Consider the following 14919-nt stretch of genomic DNA (forward strand, 5'->3'; position numbering starts at 1 on the left):
GTGGCTGTGACTGACCGTGTGGCCGTGTGACTGTGTGGCTGACTGACTGTGTGGCCGTGTGGCTGTGACTGACTGTGTGACTGACTGACTGTGTGGCTGTGTGACTGTGACTGACTGTGTGACTGTGTGACTGTGTGACTGTGTGACTGTGTGACTGTGTGGCTGTGGCGGCACACTGCCCAGGCTACACCCACTAGGATCATCATCATGGCAATACAGTGGGCAGGTCTTGCATTAACCCAGATTGAAAACACAAAATGAGAAGCATTGCTAGTTAAACGGTACCATAAGTTAAAATCATAATTCATACAGTATTGCAATGGGACAAAAAAATGCGTTAACATTACATGTGTACAATTATAATTGAAGATGATAGATTTAAAAGAAACCAGTATTTAAAAACATCTATTCTCATAATGTTTTCATGGTGCACAAATAACCGAGGAAATGAATATAGAAGTAAGAAATTATTTGGTTAACCTTTAAAATATATCCTGTGAGTGGGGGTTGTGTGCTTTACCAAAACAAATGTCTACAGCCAAAAAGGGTACTTTTTCCTGTCTCAGGGCCAGGGGCATATGCCTAAGCTTGGTGTCGGTGCACACATGCCTGGAAATATTGACATGGTTTTACAACAAATTGTTCTTTGTTGTGATGTGTCTGTGATCACTGTATGATCACTGAACCTGCAACCAGACTGTATGGTGTGCGTCTTTGTGGCTGGCCGCACGGCTGACTTTTGTAAGTTGAGTCAGTTTGTTTAACTTGGGAGTCTGGTCAAACTTTTTGGACCATTTAAAGGTATCGAGTTTTGCAATAAAATTTGTTCGTAAGCCATACGGCACAGTGAGGAACTGTCTTAAGCAAGCCTTGCTCTGTCCTTGGATGGAGCAACATGGTGGTTGGTTACGCTTTCTAGATTTCTATATGCAATTTGCTCAAGGAGGGCATTGAAGAAACACAATGAAAGTATTAAATATGTCCGTTCTTTAGTTTTGGATAAGTAAGCTTTAAATTTATCATCCTACTTTGAACTGGTTGCGAATGTTCCCCTAGTAGTACGTGTCACGAGGATAACCCCTCCCCTTATCCCTCCCCTATATCTTCTGACCCATAGTTTGCTCCACTGGCCTACAGGAAAGTCACAGGGCGTCATAGCTAATTGACAGTTCTCATTACCACGCCCAGACAGTTTGAGTTAATTTTTATAGTGGGAAAATTAAGTTTAGAAAAAAAAAGTTTTAAAATGACTGAATAATAAAAAAATGATGCTCATTTGTTTTTCAACTATTCAACTTTCAGGATAATACCACCTTTTGAATGATTAGATGATGAAAATAGTATAATTATTCCCCATTTCTTTGGAGTCGATTTTCTCAACCTCATTTTGGAACGATATTACAGGACATTTCTCTCAGTGTATAGTCATCCTATCATTATGAAACTTACTCCTTATCCAGGAGTGTTTTGAGCCAATTCTTTTTTTCTTGTAAGTTTTGGGGGTGGGTACAGCATTGCAAATCTCATTGTTAGATCCAGAAATTTCATCACTTTTCTTCTATGACAAATCTGAAATGAAAGTAAAGAAATGACTTGGGTACTGCAGGTAAAAATATATAAATAAATAATGGCTCAAAACAATCTTCAAAGATGTCTTTGAATCTGAAAGAATTATAACAATATGTTAGGTGGTTCAGATTATAGACTGCTACAAAATATTCAGCAAAATACTCCTGCGGGAATATTTCAGATCAATATAAACATTCTAGCAGTTGTAATAAATCTCATCATTGATAGTCTCTTTGGACAGTCTTTTATGAATTGCACATTTTATAGTTTTGTATTTCAGGTTAGATTTTTATTTTGTAATCCCCTTAAAATGTGCATTACTGTGTGAATATAATGTGTATATGTTCCTCCATTTCAACTGAGTTCACAAGCATCTTAAAAGAGTAGAAAGCTGATGTCCAGCAGCTCCAATAAGCAAAACCACTGCTTTGGCCCCTTAATGATGTATAGTGCAGTCTGTAAGTATTTGGACAGTGGTGCTATTTCTGTTCTTTTGGCTCTGTACTCCAGCACATTGCATTTGAAATGAAACCATGAATAAGAGGTTGAAGTGCTGACTAACCTTTAATTTGTATTGGGTGGTCTGTGTAGAAATTGCATCTGTTTTTATATATCCTCCCTCATTTTATTAAGCTACCTAGTCTTGATTCCAGCCTTTTAATTGGCTTTTAAATCTATAACTAGCATTTGTCAATATTAGCAGCACTTAAAAGCAAAACAAATTTGGCCCTGTGAACAAAGTAGAGACAATGGGAAAGGAAAGTGAGACTACTTCCGTGATGTTCGTGGAGTCAGCCGTTTTTTTGGAACAGTTCTTCCAAAGTATTCACAGCAGGAACACAGCAATTCTCCGTTGAGTTGTAAAGAGCTGCAAATCCATACATGTTTCTGTGTTCCTGGCAAATCTGCTCGTGCCTTGGGCCTGCAAAGACTGCAGGGGCACAGACCTGAAGTTCCGGGTTGGCGGGGAATTTAGGACATTCAGAAATAACAGCAGGACTGCAGCAGAAAGCAGCCGAACCGGCCTGACTGGAAACGGCAAGCTCAGCTCTTAAAATGGAAGCTCTCTACCTGTCGACAGGTCACATGAGGATACAGGTGGGGACAGACAGATTTATGTGCTTTATCTATTTAATTAATACTGCGAACGTTGCATTCTTCAAACCACCTATAGAAGAAGGAGGGAGCGCGCTGTAACGGTTAAGGAGTTGGACCTATGACTGAGAGAGTTTGGGTTCATTTCCCAGGTGGGGCTCTGCCTGTTTGCACTATAGGAGCAGGACAAGGACTCTTCAGGGAAGCCCTGAACCACACTGACCCGAACATCGATGTGTTGACCCAAGGAGAGAGAGGTGTGTGCAGTGAGTGAGGAAAGAGTGTGTGCAGTGAGGTACAGGTTCAGAATGAGTGTCTGTGTGTGTGTGTCTGCAGTTGGGTACAGGGTGAGAGGCTTTGTGTGTGTGTGTGTGTGTGTGTGTGTGTGTGTGTGTGTGTGTATATATATGTATGTACACTCAGTGATCACTTTATTAGGTAGACCAGTCCTCCAGCTTGTTAATGCAAATATTTAATCGGCAAATCATATGGCAGCAACTAAATGCATAAAAGTATGCAGAATGATAAAGGTTCAGCTGTTTTTAAGACCAAATGTTGGAATGGGGAAGAAATCTGATATGGTTGTGCCAGACAGGGTGGTTTGAGTATCTGAAACTGCCAATCTCATGGCAGTCTCTAGAGTTTGCAAAGAATGTTGCAAAAAACATTCAGTGAGCAGCAGTTCTGCAGGCAGAAATGCGTTGTTAATGAGAGAGGAGTGTATGTGCAGTCGGGAACAGGGGAAGGTACTGTGTGTATTTGTGTGCAGTTAGACACAGGGTGAGACACTGTGCACAGACAGACACAGGGTGAGACACTGTGCACAGACACAGGGTGAGACACTGTGCACAGATAGACACACAGTCTGTAAGCTGTAGATGTGTGTATCAGGGCTTTGCATTACACTTCTAACAACTGGCACCTTACTATAAATATCCTCCTTACTCCGCACAAGAATACCAACTCATTTTAGCTTCAGCGTTGCGCTCTGCTTAGGCAAGCACTCCATGTGCTGCTCCCAGCATTACTGAGTGAACAAGTCTCTAATTCTGAACAGTGCATGCAAATGGTCTGCAAATGCCCCCCCCCCCCCCCCCCCCCACAGTTGAACACTTACTGTGCCGCTGCTTTTATCACATCACCGACAGAAAGTGAGTGGCAGAGTTCAAGTGTAAAAAAATTAAGTGTAGTTCAAGTGCATGAATGTGTGTGTGTATATCTAAGAAGGTGATCGAAGAGTGCCTGTGCTTTCAGTATTATTCCTTCCATCCAATAACAGGCACTGTCAGGGTCTGTTTCACACATTCACACTTAAACTGAAGACCATTCAGCAACTTTACGCCTCTTCCCTACAACACCCGCCCAGTGAGATAGGGCGGTCTCTTACGCACCACGCTGTCGTAAACGGCGTGAATGGAGCGGCGGCCTCGACTTTTAAGGTGACCTTTGACCTTTGCTCCTGTCACTGGCAACTCCCCCTGTGTGTGTACGGGGTGGGGGGGGATGGCAGTCTGTAAAGGTATCGTGTGTCCTGGGGGGGGGGGGGTGCCTAAGGCAGAAGTGCTGGGTGCATTTATAGGAAGATCTGTGGCGTATGAGTACGGTGTCTTAGCCTGTTGAGTGAAACGGCCTCTTTGCTTACCAGGGTGACTGGAATACCTTTCAAAATGGAGGCCCTGAAGAAAGAAGCGAGAAAACGCTTTCCAAGTGAGAGCACAGGTGAGCGAAGAACGACGTCTGTTCCACCTTTCCTGTAGACCCTTCCTCGGCCTGTCCTTTGCTCCTTCACATTTAGGCGTTAGCAGCAGTAAAACATGCTCTTTATGGGAGGAATTGGCACAGACCCAGGTGCTGTTACTTGTTGATCTTTGTGTGTGTGTGTGTGTGTGTGTGTGTGTGTTTGCATTTGCAGCTAAACATGCTGCTTAGACATGCTGAGCTGGGTCTGGAGCTCCGTCCAGTTGCTCACTGTAGGGAAAATTCAGAAAAATTCTAAGGCAGGGGTGCACAGCAAGGGCCGATTCACTTCAGGATTTTGTGGCAACTTCTGCTCTTAATTATTTCATAACAAAATACTGAAATACAAAATAACAAAATAATGACGTGATCAGACATTTGTAGTATATGCACCAGCTACAGCTACAGACAAGATTAAAGATTAAAGACTAAAGATTTTACTGTGCTCAAGTACAGGAGTGAACCATCATCATTTCTAGAGCTGTCAGAAAAATAAATTAAGGTAATTGTTTTGAACAAAAACCAGGACCAGAGTAGTGCACCCCTGGTCTAAGCAATGCATCATAGAAATGAGTACAGACAATTAAGAACTGGTAACCCAATTCTGAGCATTCATTTCTGCATTATTTTCAAAATGCTTGGACTTAAACGACAGCTGCCGAAAGAAAAGCCTGGAAATTAGTGGATTCTGAGCTAATGCTGGAGCTTTTTTTTTGGAAGTGTAATGTGATTTTTTGTAAATTATAACAGTGACATGCATCTTTTATATTTTTGAAAATGAAATATAATATCAATCAATAAAGCTGGACACCAGTTTCTTACTGTGCCACTTATGAGATCACGGACAGAAAGACTGACCGTTTCCCAGCGCTGTTCAGGCCCATAATAATGACCAATGGTGATGGCAGAGTTCAAGTGTCAAAATAAATAAGTAAATTAAAAAAAGTGTAATTCAAGTGCATGTCTCTGTGTGTGTGTGTGTGTGTTTGTGTTTGTGTTTGTGTTTGTATCTAAGAAGGTGTTGTCACCCAGGACTGGAGTTGTGCACTCCTGGTCTAAACATGGGTGTCATCCATTTTTGTAGTGCTGGTGCATGTCTGTATTATATTGTGACAGAGATGGAGATGAGTCATGAACAGTCATGAGATTGTTCATGAGTGGTGCTGTGTGCTTTAGCCTCAGTGCCGCAGTTCACCAACTCCCCCACCATGATTGTGATGGTGGGCCTGCCCGCCCGGGGGAAGACCTACATCTCTAAGAAGCTCACTCGCTATCTCAATTGGATCGGCGTGGTCACCAAAGGTCAGTCCTCACTGCCAGCCAACAGTCTTACTCTAGAGCAGGGGTGTCAAACTGAATTCCCAGGGAGCCGCAGTGTCTGTGGGTTTTCGTGGTTGCCTTTCAATCAGCTGTCAGTTAAGGTCTTGAGAACAAGGTACGTGGATTCTTTAGCCAATTAAAAACTTAAATGAAACACAGGTGCCGGGAACAGCCCGAAAACCAGCAGACACTGCGGCCCTCCAGGACTGGAGTTTGAAACCTGTGCTCCAGAGTTTACTCATAATGTAATGCACAGTGTGTGTTTATATATTTAGGATCTTCATTATAGTGTAAACCCAGTAGTACCTACTTTATGTTGAACTGGGAGCTGGTCTGAACTGGTCAACCAGCTACCAGCTGTTTCAAAACCTAGATTGAGATGTATTTCAGCTGGGTAGCGTAACCCTAATGTACAGTGCATGTTTATACACTATGGATCCTTACTCATAGTGTAACCATGCAGTACAGTTTTAAAGGTTACTTACTCAGAGTCAGTGAGTGTTTTCTTTTACTCAAGGTAAAAGATTAAGGTGCTGTTTTTTTTATCCAGAATTCTCTGCTCTATTCTCAATCCCATTCTGTTAGAGGAACTGTGTGGGATCAGCAGCGACACAAATACTCAATCCTCATTTATCAGAGCTCCATGCAGTCCCGTTTCTTACATTCATACACTTACTGTAGCTGTGTGGTGAGCTTTCTGGCTCAAAATGGCTGCCATTGCAAGTGGGTGCTGCGCATTGGTGGTGGTTGAGGTGAGTTTACCCCTCATTGCTGTAAAGCGCGTTGAGTATCAGAAAAGTGCTATATAAATGCATACTATCTATCTATCCATGTGTGGTCTTCATAGTTCTCAGTTTCCTGTGATCATAAGACAATTTGGCATCACTCTCCCTCTCGCAGTATTCAACGTTGGGCAGTATCGCAGGAAGGCCGTTCCCACCTATGAGAACTTTGAGTTTTTCAGGCCGGACAACGAGGATGCCATGAAGATACGCAAGTAATCTTCTGCAGAATGTTCCAGATGGTGTATAGTGTACCTATCCGCTACAGAAGAACATTCAGGAAAACAAAAATTTAGAGCATCAGAATCTATATTGTTCGAATCTGGATAAAACCATTTTTGGACACATCCTGTAAAAATACATTTAAATTGTGTCCTAGTGATCAGCCTCTTTATATATAAACCTTATACCTTATTTCCCATTGGGCTTGCACTGGAAGCATATTGTTTTGGCTTATAGTATACTATACACACATGGATGGCATGTATGTGCAGTGATATACTTGTGATCAGTAGTAGTGTACAGGGGTGTGGCTGTGCTCAGTAGTGATGTGAAGTCTTGATAAAGTTAAAAGTTCCTCCATATGCATTCAGTGCTAAACTGCCGTTCCTCTGAGTGGTCAAAGCTAAAGTACGGTTTCTCTATGTATGTTTAGAGCCTGTGCCTTGGCGGCTTTGAGTGACATCTCCGTTTTCTTCAGTCAGGAGAAAGGACAAGTGGCAGTGAGTTTCTCCTCATATACTGTATCACACACCACATTAGACTTAACCGTCTTATACCCTAATACTCTTTAACTGTGTCTTATGACCTCAGGCCACAATATTCTTAACTATCTTAATAGATCTTATACCACATTCATTTTACCTGTGTATAATATACTCAAATACCACATTAGTCTTAAATGTGTCTAATTAGCCCCATACCACTGTAGTCTTATACCCTATGTCACAATGCTATTTAACTGTGCCTTATACCCCATACCACATTAGTTATAACTTTACAAAACTGTTTTATTTTACAGTTTTTACACAATACTTAAACACAATACCACATAGTTTTATTATGCTGGTATACATTTTGAGGTTTCTGATATCTTCTCTCCTTCAGGTGTTTGATGCCACTAACACCACACGTGAGCGCAGGGAGATGATCCACACATTTGCCAAGAAGAACAACTACAAGGTGCAATTAAATAAGTGAAGTGAAAAAAATTTTTTTTTATGAACTGATAAAAATTCCCACACTGATTTTACAGAGAAAAACTATCACTTTGTGATTTTACAGAGAAACACATTGTATGTTGTATGCGATTGTGTTCTGCTTAAAATCCTTCATAAGACTTTGTTATTTTGATGATATTCTTAATATTGTTAATAGATGATACTATTAAACACAAAGGTCATATCTGAGTTAGATATGTTAAAGATCAAACTGAGGTCATATCTGAGTTAGTTATGTTAGCCATGAAATTGAGGATATATCTGAGTTAGTTATGTTAGACATGAAATTGAGGACATACTGTATTTGTGTAAGATATGTTAAAGATCAAACTAAGAACATATCTGTTTTAGATATGTTTAAAGATCAGATCAGAGTTAGATGTCTTATTTACCTTGCTTTCTGTGCTGCAGGTTTTCTTTGTGGAGTCGTTATGTGACGATCCGGATATCATTGCAGAAAACATCAAGGTAGGGGACTTCATTTCTGATCCAACTGAAGACTGAACCATGTGAGGTGGAGATTGTGACTTGTTCTTTTGGGTGGAGATTGTGACTGGTGCTTTTAGGTAGAGGTTGTGACTGATGCTTTTGGGTGGAGATTGTGACTGATGCTTTTGGGTGGAGATTGTGACCGGCGCTTTTGGGTAGAGGTTGTGACTGGTGCATTTTGGTAGAGATTGTGACTGGTGCATTTTGGTAGAGATTGTGATTGGTGCATTTTGGTAGAGATTGTGACTGATGCTTTTGGGTGGAGATTGTGACCGGCGCTTTTGGGTAGAGGTTGTGACTGGTGCATTTTGGTAGAGATTGTGACTGATGCATTTTGGTAGAGATTGTGACTGGTGCATTTTGGTAGAGATTGTGACTGGTGTATTTTGGTAGAGAATGTGACTGATGCTTTTGGGTAGAGATTGTGACTGGTGCTTTTGGGTGGAGATTGTGACTGGTGCTTTTGGGTCCACCAGAGGAATGTGGCTGTTCTCCTTTTCATATGGTGTAATGAACACATTCGATACATCTAACATTAAAGAGCCACGACAGAATATACTGATCCAACTACAGTATGATGCATTTAATACCTCAAGTATCACAGCTGATCGCCTACTGACTGACATCTATGAGTGTGTGAGTGTGTGAGTGTGTGAGTGTGTGAGTGTGTGAGTGTGTGAGAGCGAGAGCGAGAGCGAGAGCGAGAGCGAGAGCGAGAGCGAGAGCGAGAGCGAGAGCGAGAGCGAGAGGGGTGTGGCTACAGAGCCTGTGGGGTGGGGTCAGGCTTCAGCGGAGCGTTTGGATCTAGCTCCTGTAGTGGTGGAAGACGAAGTGGAATGACTTTGCTGCACCGACCAAGCTCGTTCAAAAACCGGAGCTGACCTTGGAATTCCTCAATGGTGACAGTTATTTAAAGACCGCAATATAAAAATAGAATGGTATAAATATAAAAAGGGCGGCACAGATGGTTGGGTAGCACTGCCTCACAGCAAGGAGGTCCTGGGTTCGAATCCCCGTCGGCCGGGGGCCTCTCTGTATGGAGTTTGCATTTTCTCCCCGTGTTTGCGTGGGTTTCCTCCAGGTACTCCGGTTCCCTCCCGCAGTCCAAAGACATGCAGGTCAGGCTGATTGGAGAGTCTAAATTGCCCGTAGGTATGAGTGTGTGAGTGAATGGTGTGTGTGCCCTGCGATGGACTGGTGACCTGTCCAGGGTGTATTCCCGCCTTTTGCCCAATGTATGCTGGGATAGGCTCCAGTCCCCCTGCGACCCTGTTCAGGATAAGCGGGTTAAGATAATGGATGGATGGATGAATTAATATAAAAAGGGAGGTGAGAGGCTGGGGTTGAGGACAGATGAAGAGGTTTTTTTAGGTTTTGAATACAGGACCAATGCAAGGCTAAACATTCAGCATAGTACAGTATGCCTTTAAGGCAAGGCTTGGTCTCCTCCCAGAATATGCTGTTCTTTTAAAAGCACACACCCCACTCCACAATTTGAGACAACACGGTGGTTTGAAGTAATTTGATAGCTTGGACCTTTGATGACTTAAAGCCATTTAGCCAACAAATGTGTTCCATACTCTTTCAACATAATTTACAGCTCAATATATTCCCACTCCCCACTCCCCAATTCCCATAGCAATCCATTCAAATGTGAAGGGTTTTAGTATCACTTGTAGGACAACCTGAAAGTAAGATATCCAGACTCTGATGATGTTGATAGGTCACATACATCAGGAAGTCATGGCATGCAAAGGATATGCAAAAATACTAAACACGACTACGGTACTTTCATTTACAGAACCTTGCTGTGTCCCATGATACATTGTAGTGCCCTGGAATGGGGGGGGGCACTACAACTAAATAAATGATGGGTCTTTCTCCCCAACATTATGGAGGGCACTATATGTTGCAATCCCTTGAAAATTATGTTGTGTGGTATGTTAGATTATGGAATTGGTGTTGTGTGTTAGAGCCTGTAAGTGATGTTATGTGTTGGAGAATGTAAGTGATGTGTTGTGTGTTGAATTTCACAATAAAAATGTTTTGTCTTTACTCAGGTTCCCTTTGTCTGATATAAAATTTTGTCTTAAGATCTGAAACCAGTCAGTGTGACAAAAATACAATAATAGAGGAAACCAGGAAGGGGACAAGTACCTTTTTATCACACCGTAGGGGCTGTTGTTTGTATGTATGTATGTTGTGAAGTAATGTTGTGTTTTGGCAGGAAGTGAAGCTCAGCTGCCCGGACTACAAGGACCGTAGCATGGAAGAAGCAGCGGAGGACTTCCAGAAGAGGATCGATTGCTACAAACGCGCCTACGTGTCCCTGGACGAGGATTTTGACAGGTAAAGAGCTGGGGGAAAGAGAGGGCTGGTGTATACTGTACCTGTCAATAATAATCCATGATTACATTACATTACATGTCATTTGCTGACGCTTCTATCCAAAGCGACTTACATTTGATTAGACTAAGCAGGAGACAATCCTCCCCTGGAGCAATGCAGGGTTAAGAGCCTTGCTCACGGGCCCAACAGCTGTGCGGATCTTATTGTGGCTACACCAGGGATCGAATGTACCTCAACCGCTGCACCGCAGGCCGGCCATAACCTATTCTGACCCTTCCTAGACCTGGATGCGTTTCCTGCCCCTGTCACTCCCTACAGGAACTTGTCCTTCATAAAGATCTTTAACGTGGGCCGGCGGTACCTGGTGAACCGGGTCCTGGACCACATCCAGAGCCGCATCGTGTACTACCTCATGAACATACACGTCACGCCACGCTCCATCTACCTCTGTCGCCACGGAGAGAGCGAGCTCAACCTGCAGGGCCGCATCGGAGGAGACGCTGACCTTTCACCCCGGGGCAGACAGGTGGGGCTTCTTACCGCACCCTGATTGACTCCACCGCAAATGTTTGCCTGAGGGGCTGATGGGAGTTTGTAGTCCACAGCTCTGCCACCCTGTTTAAGATGCCTGTTCTCACCCAGTTTGCCTGTGCGCTGAGAGACTTCATCCAGAGCCAGGGCATTCAGGACCTGAAGATATGGACCAGCCACATGAAGCGCACCATGCAGACCGCTCAGCCTCTTGGTATACCCTATGAGCCCTGGAAGGCCCTCAATGAGATTGATGCAGTGAGTTAAAGTGTGTTTTTGTGTATGGTGTGTGTGCTTATGTGAGTGTGTGTGTGTTGTGTAAGACCATATTTAAAGCAATCACGTGTATGTATGTTTGTTTGTCAGCAGTTAGATAAAGTTGTTTTGCTCAGTGACAAGATAAAGCTGTTTTTCTGATAGCTGAGTCAGCAGGAAGTAGAAGAATGTGTATGTGTCCGAATCAATATCATATGGTTTAGAGGTTGATGTAAACACTCATGTGAACGCAGAGGATATCACCTGAAAGTTTGCTGACTTGTGTCTGTGTCTGTGTTAGTGTGTGTGGATGTCTATGTGTGTGTACATGCATATAATGCCAATTTCTCTTCTCTGTGTGTAGGGAGTGTGTGAGGAAATGATGTATGAGGAGATACAGCAGAACTACCCACAGGAATTTGCCCTGCGAGACCAGGACAAATACCGCTACCGCTACCCCAAAGGAGAGGTAACATCAGCCACACTACCTAGAGTATTCACTATCACACTACTTATAGCACACTCCAACTACAATACTCTGTATCTACAATACATACTACCTATAAAAGCCATTACACTACATACAGTGCCCTCTAACCACAGTATACACTACCTACTTACGCACTACCTATAGTACATGCTATTTACAAACACACTACCTACAGTCTCTATCTGTGTGTTTGTGTCGCCCTCTCTCCGTAGTCTTATGAGAACCTGGTGACAGTCTGTGTGTGTGTGTGTGTGTGTGTGTGTGTGTGTGTGTGTGTGTGTGTGTGTGTGTGTGTGTGTGTGTGTCGCTCTCTCTGCAGTCTTACGAGGACCTGGTGCCAGTCTGTGTGTGTTGCCCTCTCTCCGTAGTCTTACGAGGACCTGGTGCTAGTCTGTGTGTGTGTGTCGCCCTCTCTGTAGTCTTATGAGGACCTGGTGCAGCGGCTGGAGCCAGTCATCATGGAGCTGGAGCGGCAGGAGAACGTGCTGGTCATCTGTCACCAGGCCATCATGCGCTGTCTGCTGGCCTACTTCCTGGATAAGAATGGAGGTAGAGAAGCTACAGCAGGGGCCCTGCTCTGCTATTACACAGATCATCACCAGCTGATTCACAAATGTATTGCAGTATAAACATGTTTGGTTCCTATGTTCTCCAAGAGAAGCCGTCTATGTCATGAGCCCACAAATCAGAAGGTAAGGGAGGTCTTATCAAGTGCAAGCAGTCTCAGGTGTAAAGTGTGAGCAGTGGGTCTCAGGTGTAAAGTGTTAGCAGTGGGCCTCAGGTGTAAAGTGTTAGCAGTGGGTCTCAGGTGTAAAGTGTTAGCAGTGGGTCTCAGGTGTAAAGTGTTAGCAGTGGGTCTCAGGTATAAAGTGTGAACAGTGCGTCTGAATTACATTACATGAATGGCATTTGGCAGACGCTCTTATCCAGAGCGACGTATAGTTGACAATGAGCAGGCGATAATCCTCCCCTGGAGCAATGCAGGGTTAAGGGCCCAACGGCTGTGCTACGCCAGGGAGCACACTGCACATCTCTGATTTTCTCCCTCCAGAACAGCTGCCCTACCTCAAGTGTCCTCTCCACACAGTGCTGAAGCTCACCCCTGTGGCCTACGGTCAGTATCATCGTACCAGAACATTCCTCTGCCTCTACCCTGTCACATGACCCTGCCCCAGTGCCTTGGTAGATGACCTGACCATGTTGCATGACCTTGCACTCCAATCCTGTCACATGACATGGTAGCCCAGTCCTTTTCTGTTACAGGCTGCAAAGTGGAATCAATTTTCTTGAATATTGAAGCGGTGAACACACACAGAGACAAGCCTGTGGTAAGTGGAAACACACACACACACACACACACACACACACACACACACACACACACACACACACACACACACACAGAAACACATGCTCTCACATATACACACACACACACAGAAACACATGCTCTCACATATACACACACACACACACACACACACACACACACAGAAACACATGCTCTCACATATACACACACATTTTTGTACTGTGCAAAACCAGGCTTTATTTTCAATGTGAAACCCTCCTGCTGGATACTTGGTGTTATTTAGACCCAGATCAGAAATTTGAGCAGAGCAGAATACAAACTCTAGTCAGGCAGCCAGCCAGTTAGTTGGTCAGTGCTGTTTTAGGCCTGCACTCTAGGGGCTCAGCCTGAACTTGAGGACAGTAAAAAAATCTTTAGGATACTCATGCAGTCTGAAGCTGTAGCTGGTGCTCATACAAATGTCAGATGAAGATATAATTGTGCTACTTAAATAATTAGCATAACACACTGGCACAATATCCTGAAATGTCCCAGCCCTTGTTGCGCGCCCGAGTTGGAGCATGAATCAGTTTGTGGATCTGGCCCCAGGTGTGAAGGATCCTTCCAGAATGTTCTGTTTTTCGCAGAATGTGGCCGTGACCAGACACACAGAAGACGCTTTACAGACTGTCCCAGACCACTTTTGATTGGAGCAGGCAGAAGAGGTTGAGCATCTACTATTATCAGATTCCTGTTGGGGTTTCAGATTTATGTTGGAGTTGTTTTATGCCATCTCATGTACATGTACGCCAATGGCCATGCATGTGGTTTTACTGATCTTACCTTATTAGCTGTGTGTGCATGTGCATGCATGTGTGCCTGGAAAAGGTGCGTGTCAAGGAATATTTGGAAAGCCAGGAAATGTGCTACATCAACTCTAAAGAGAACCTCCCACATTTGACTGTTGTCAAGCCCATACCGGCTGGCGGTGTGACATTCTGAAGAATATGAAACCTTATGCAGCCTACAGGACAGCCTGATTGGTTGAGAGACAATATTCCGAGGATTCATCCGGGCAAGAACACTTCCCCTCCCATTCTAGAACCTTCTGACTGAACCTGAGACCACAGTACACATTCACTGGACCCCAGAACCAGACTGCATGGTCTGCGCTTTTAATGTAGATCCCTGGTGTATATGGTCTGTACTCCCAGTGTAGACATGGTGTGTGTGGTCTGTGCCCCTAGTGTACAGACATTGTATATGTTTGTGTATGTTTGTGTGGTCTGTGCTCCTAGCATAGTGTGAGTGCTCTACTTGTGCAACAAAGTTCTGAAGCTGTAAGTTGTATTAAATGGACTTCCATTTAAGAAAATAAATCTGTAGATCTCATCTTGAATACAACGTTTTACAAGATACATTTAACACATTTTGAAATATTACTACTAACACTGAATTTTGGTGAAAAACTTGACTACATGGCTACAGCTCTGAACAGGATACAAACAAGAGCAAATAACCACAGGGTCTGAAAACCGAAAGAGAAAGTGCACCTAATCAGGTCTATGAGTGGGTAAATGTGAGCGAGAGGGCCAGGATGCAGTTTGAAGATGCAGATCAGTTTTTTTTGCTCTCAACAGCACCCAATCCCCCTGGACTGAGTTAAACAAAATATAATCTTGTTATTCTATAATTTATTTTATTTTTGAATTGGCAAATTAGAGGGGAAAAAAAGGAACAGGTGATGCCCCCCCCCCCCCCCCCCCCCCCTGAGAACAGCTGAAGATGACA

General features: G+C 43.6%; 1 protein-coding gene across 2 annotated transcripts; it reads left to right on the top strand.

Moving 5' to 3' along the window:
- The first annotated feature begins 2560 nt into the window (after window positions 1-2560).
- Window positions 2561-14866, top strand: LOC133109651 (6-phosphofructo-2-kinase/fructose-2,6-bisphosphatase 1-like). 2 transcript variants are annotated; one of them, XM_061219099.1, is made up of 16 exons: window positions 2561-2667; window positions 2817-2921; window positions 4310-4383; window positions 5578-5703; window positions 6622-6718; window positions 7159-7225; window positions 7611-7685; window positions 8135-8191; window positions 10440-10561; window positions 10880-11087; window positions 11204-11350; window positions 11712-11816; window positions 12257-12386; window positions 12889-12951; window positions 13101-13165; window positions 13776-14866. In XM_061219099.1, exons 3-16 carry the CDS (start codon window positions 4332-4334, stop codon window positions 13833-13835), a joined length of 1374 nt encoding a protein of 457 aa, XP_061075083.1. In that variant the 5' UTR covers window positions 2561-2667; window positions 2817-2921; window positions 4310-4331; the 3' UTR covers window positions 13836-14866. The 2 variants fall into 2 exon arrangements, with proteins under 2 accessions (XP_061075083.1, XP_061075085.1); XM_061219101.1 differs by having other exon boundaries at window positions 2634-2921.
- Window positions 14867-14919: the final 53 nt, after the last annotated feature.

The sequence above is a fragment of the Conger conger genome, chromosome 14, assembly GCF_963514075.1.
Source record: "Conger conger chromosome 14, fConCon1.1, whole genome shotgun sequence".
Classification (NCBI taxonomy): Eukaryota; Metazoa; Chordata; class Actinopteri; order Anguilliformes; family Congridae; genus Conger; species Conger conger.

Excerpts from the sequence above, each read along its gene's own strand:
- LOC133109651 (XM_061219099.1), top strand. The coding sequence starts at position 4,332 with ATGGAGGCCCTGAAGAAAGAAGCGAGAAAACGCTTTCCAAGTGAGAGC. Across the intron at positions 8,192-10,439 it reads TCATTGCAGAAAACATCAAG|GAAGTGAAGCTCAGCTGCCC; the intron begins GTAGGGGACTTC and ends GTGTTTTGGCAG. Across the intron at positions 13,166-13,775 it reads CACACAGAGACAAGCCTGTG|AATGTGGCCGTGACCAGACA; the intron begins GTAAGTGGAAAC and ends TGTTTTTCGCAG.